The sequence below is a fragment of the Bubalus bubalis genome, chromosome 8, assembly GCF_019923935.1.
Source record: "Bubalus bubalis isolate 160015118507 breed Murrah chromosome 8, NDDB_SH_1, whole genome shotgun sequence".
In the NCBI taxonomy this organism is placed as follows: domain Eukaryota; kingdom Metazoa; phylum Chordata; class Mammalia; order Artiodactyla; family Bovidae; genus Bubalus; species Bubalus bubalis.
This window is the reverse complement of record NC_059164.1, coordinates 70,321,981-70,326,259: the sequence shown is the minus strand read 5'-3', so window position 1 is coordinate 70,326,259 and position 4,279 is coordinate 70,321,981. Positions and strand designations below refer to the sequence as shown.

The 4,279-nt window shown below is 46.0% G+C and overlaps 1 protein-coding gene across 1 annotated transcript; it reads right to left on the bottom strand.

The window, feature by feature from the left end:
* Positions 1-216: 216 nt before the first annotated feature.
* LOC102391189 (cytochrome c) lies at positions 217-3,114 on the bottom strand. The gene is made up of 3 exons (XM_006055278.3): positions 2,957-3,114; positions 1,078-1,254; positions 217-965 (listed from the first exon to the last, which is right to left on the bottom strand). The coding sequence occupies exons 2-3, from the start codon at positions 1,244-1,246 to the stop codon at positions 817-819; spliced, it is 318 nt and encodes a 105-aa protein (XP_006055340.1). The 5' UTR covers positions 1,247-1,254; positions 2,957-3,114; the 3' UTR covers positions 217-816.
* Between the last annotated feature and the right edge of the window lie 1,165 nt (positions 3,115-4,279).

Below are 4,279 nucleotides of genomic sequence, written 5' to 3'. Positions count from 1 at the left end.
ACTGATCTGATCTGAATCCTGCTGAGTTGGCAAAAGCATGATTACCAATCACCATATACAAGTAGTTCTACAGTTGCGTTTCTGAATTCCTGTTTAAGACAACCTTGAATTATAACTTAGTCTGACTTTGTGAAGAATTAACAAGAAAAGTTTGTTAACGTATCTTGTCACAGGGAATTTAAAAAGCATCTGATCTTAAAGATCATCTACAGAATGTGAGGTGCTAAATACTCTTTATTTGATGCTATACATAAACCACACTAAAATGCCTTTCATTAAGTAAAAGGCTAAATTTTAGATAGAGAATTTTAATTAAATTGGCATAGTTTATAAAACCAAAAAGATAAAGTAGACTTTGTCAGTGTATTTTCAATCCTTAACAAGCTAATGAACACAACTTGAAACACATGTGACTCCTCCTCTGTTCTATGAGACAGTGAAGGGACCTTTTCAGTATTTAAATATATTAATATAACCAGTTATAGAAATCTAAATATAAAACCAATCTCTTATAGGTTTTGAGAAGCAATGCACCATCTCCCTAAAAAGTTTAATATTCCTTATTCAAGTTCAATCATCTCTTTAGAATGGGAAAAATGATAGTACTTGTTGAACCGGAATTACTATCAAAATTAAAAAAGCTGACCATATTCGTTTAACCACAAACCAATCTTATTTAAATCAGGACTGTCCAAAAGAATTATTCCATCAGCCGTTCATGATCTGAATTCTAGTGTATGAGTCAATTTAAATATGGTACACATAAAAAGTCATGAGACACTTCTGATTCATAATAAATAAGGCAATGGCCAACTATTATTCATTGGTAGCTTTTTTGAGATAAGCTATCAAGTCCTCCCTCTCTCCCTTCTTCTTAATGCCAGCAAAGATCATCTTTGTTCCAGGGATGTACTTCTTGGGATTCTCCAAGTACTCCATCAGCGTCTCCTCTCCCCAGGTGATACCTAAACAAGGAAGGATATATTGTTAAGCGTGTCACACTCCTGAAACAGTGTTTACCATAGGTTACATTCATACAGTTTGTGCTTGTGTTAGTTAACAATTCCCGCCTCTTACCTTTGTTCTTGTTGGCATCTGTGTAAGAGAATCCAGGAGCCTGACCTGTCTTTCGTCCAAACAGACCATGGAGGTTTGGCCCAGTCTTGTGCTTGCCTCCCTTTTCCACAGTATGGCACTGGGCACACTTCTGAACAAAAATCTTCTTGCCCTTCTCAACATCACCCATATTTAAATCTAAAAATGAAAGATTCAGATTAGTAATATCTTCTCCAAGTACAGTAGATTCCAATCATCAACCCCAGTCACTGACACCAAACTTAAATAACAGGTTGGATTTTGTCTTACTTAGTTCACTTGCAACAGATTCTTTAATACCAAAAACACTATCTGGAAGAACTTCCTTGAAAAACACACCTCTGTGAATATCTCTGCATGCTCAGTCACTAAGTGTGTCTGATTCTTCATGACCCCATGGACTGTGGCCCACCGGGCTCCTCTGGCCATGGGATTTTCCAGGCAAGAATATTGGGTGGGCTTGTTCCTCCTCCAGGGGAGCTTTCTGACCCAGGGATTGAACCCACATCTCTGGTGTCTCCTGCACTGGCAGCTGGATTCTTTACCACTGAACCACCTGGGAAGCCCCTCTGTTTGTGTAAGTGCCAACTAAAACTTGGCACTTGCCATCAGCCTATACAAGGATTAAGGCACAAGCTGCAGTCGCTGACCTTCAACACATTCTGAAAGGATTTCAGGGTGGAGCAGGAATGAGGCACTCTGGGCTCTGAGTAAACTGGCAAAACTGGCCTTCAGATAGATCTTTTCAGGTGAAGATTTTATGAGTCCAATTCTTCCATTTCTTTATTATCTAGAAAAGCACTAAAACCTTTAATGGTGGTACCTGTTCCTGCTGACTAGCAGCAAACCTCTGGTAAAAGTGGGGTTGACTGTAGAGTACTCCCATTCATGAAAATCATACAATACTGACATTCCCCGCTACCTCTTCAGAGCAGTTTCTCATCTTCTAGGACATACTCATCGTTTTGCTCCAGAGAAAACTTAACTCACAACTCTCATGTGCATTTTTTTCCCCAGTTGACATAAGTGATGAAAGGTTAGAGGTCAGGAAAGCAAAGTGGGAATCTAGTTCAAAGCCATTTCAAAAGATGACACCAAGGTCACGCAAAGTCACAAATCCAATTAAGCTGAACTGCGATATTAAATCCAAGCCACCAAAATTCCAACTTTTAAGGCCTCATTATTTGTTCATACAATTTAAAGCCACTGCTATCTGAACAGAAGACTAAATACATTTTTACAAAAAGGAAAATCTTTCTTGATTCAGTCCGCTCAGGTCACTCTAAATTGCTTGCTGTGGGTAGGAGGTCAGCAGCCGGCTTTGCGGTCACCCAGGGACCCCCATCATCCAGCTCTGGGATCCCCGGAAGTGACCACGAGGTCATCCATCAAGGCTTGTTTCAAGGAGACTGTGATAAAACCTACCCCCTCGGACGTTCCTCAGCAGGTTAAGAAGGGAAGCGACAGGTGGCCAAGAAATGACTTATTCGAGGAGCAGTTGTTTCTGCTCCTTTGGAAGGAGGACGTGAAGCGCTGCGCTTCATCCCCGCACTCCCGCCCTCACCTCGGAGGAAGTCTTGTCTACCACTGCCCCAGATCAGCAGTCCTTATAACGGAGAACCGGCGTCTGCGTAGGAATCGCGACCAAGCCGCTTCCGAGTTTTCAGAACCTTGACAGACCCTACTACCTAGTTGGGGTCTCAAGCCGTAGCCCACCCGGAGCAGTCTAGCTGGGCGCCACTCCCTGCCAGCTCCCTCACCCCCGCGCGCGGGCCTCAGTCCACCCGCGCGGCCCCCATGCAGGCGCACGCATTCGTGGCTCAGTTTCCCGCCTGCTGCGGCCTCCGCGCCCCGTGCTCACCGTTCTTTCTCTGTGCGCGACCGAGAAGTTCCCACTCACAAGCCGAACGTCCCGCTTTCTAAGCCCAAGGACACGCCGGTACGTGCCTAAGTACCGGTGTTGGTGCAACCAAACTGGCTCCGCCCTCCGGTCCCCTGACGTGCGTCCCGGCGGCCGGATACGCAGTGACGAAACCGCGCCTCATTGGCTCGGGTCTCCAGGGCTGAGTCCAGACTCTGGGCGCGCGCATGCCGACTAGCATGCTTGGGGGCTACCGCGTTGAGTGCCCTTCCTCTCCCGGCCTTTCCTTCCTGGCAATTACGACAGGCCATTAGAGGTACGACACCGAGGTTGTGCCGGAAGGGGCTGTCAGAAGTCCTGGCCTTGGTGTGCATGCGTGTGCCGTCGGGGAGGGTGGAGCGGAGCCGAGCGGTGGATCGATAGCGTTATCTTCTTGTAAGGTAACCAGTCTCGTGCTGGTTGACGTAATGCTCTTTGAGCAGTATGTTTTGTCTGCTCGGAGGGAAACGATCACTTGGACACACCAGAGGTGTCCAAGTCATCCCTTCAGCTGGAGACTTTTACCCAGACTCGGTCGTATTTCCGCCGCTGGCGCGAGCTGCACCCAACAAAAATAGCCCGCAACCAGGAAGAGTTAGACACGAGCTCCTGACCTTGTTCTTGTTTCGCCTACCCGCTGTAATTTTAAGTTATCTTCTTCCAAATCGTCCCTTGATGAAGCCCTGAAGACTAGGGCAGCTGCTGCAGTTGAGGCAGAGACTGGATTATAGTTCTGGCCCTCACCTGCTGGCTTCTTTTTTACCACGTGCTTTTCTACATGTGCTTTTCGCGTTTGTGTGCAAAAAGAGCAAGGGGTGTGTGCGACCAGCATCCAGAAAGAAACATTTTTACATGGCTAGCGAATCTTTGGAACTCTGTAGAGGATTTGCATTCCATCTAACCTAGGTGAAGCTCATGTTCAAGCAAGCTGATGTGGTTGGAGTCGTTAGAAATGCAAGGGACTTCTGGCGTTCCAGAAGTTAAGACTCCACGCTTCCAACACCGGGAATGCGGTTGGATCCCTGTTGGGAGGACTAAAATCCAACATGCCTGCACGGCAAGGCCAAAACCAACCAACCAACCAACCAAACAAACAAAAAACAGGTTTGATCACTACAGCTTCCAGTAATCATACTTTTCCTCCACCACAAGCTCTCATTCAAGATATGCCCAGTTTTGTCACCGGGAAATTTCTCGACTCCTGTCCTTCAAATTCAGCCCCCGAATTTGAATTTTTCCTCCTTTCCCATATTCTGTCAGACGGTGCTGTATTCATTTAGTCAG

What these genes read in the sequence shown, in the direction of transcription:
- LOC102391189 (XM_006055278.3), bottom strand. Translation starts at nt 1,246, where the DNA reads ATGGGTGATGTTGAGAAGGGCAAGAAGATTTTTGTTCAGAAGTGTGCC. An exon ending in AGATGCCAACAAGAACAAAG is followed by an intron (nt 966 to 1,077) that starts GTAAGAGGCGGG and finishes TTCCTTGTTTAG; the next exon opens with GTATCACCTGGGGAGAGGAG.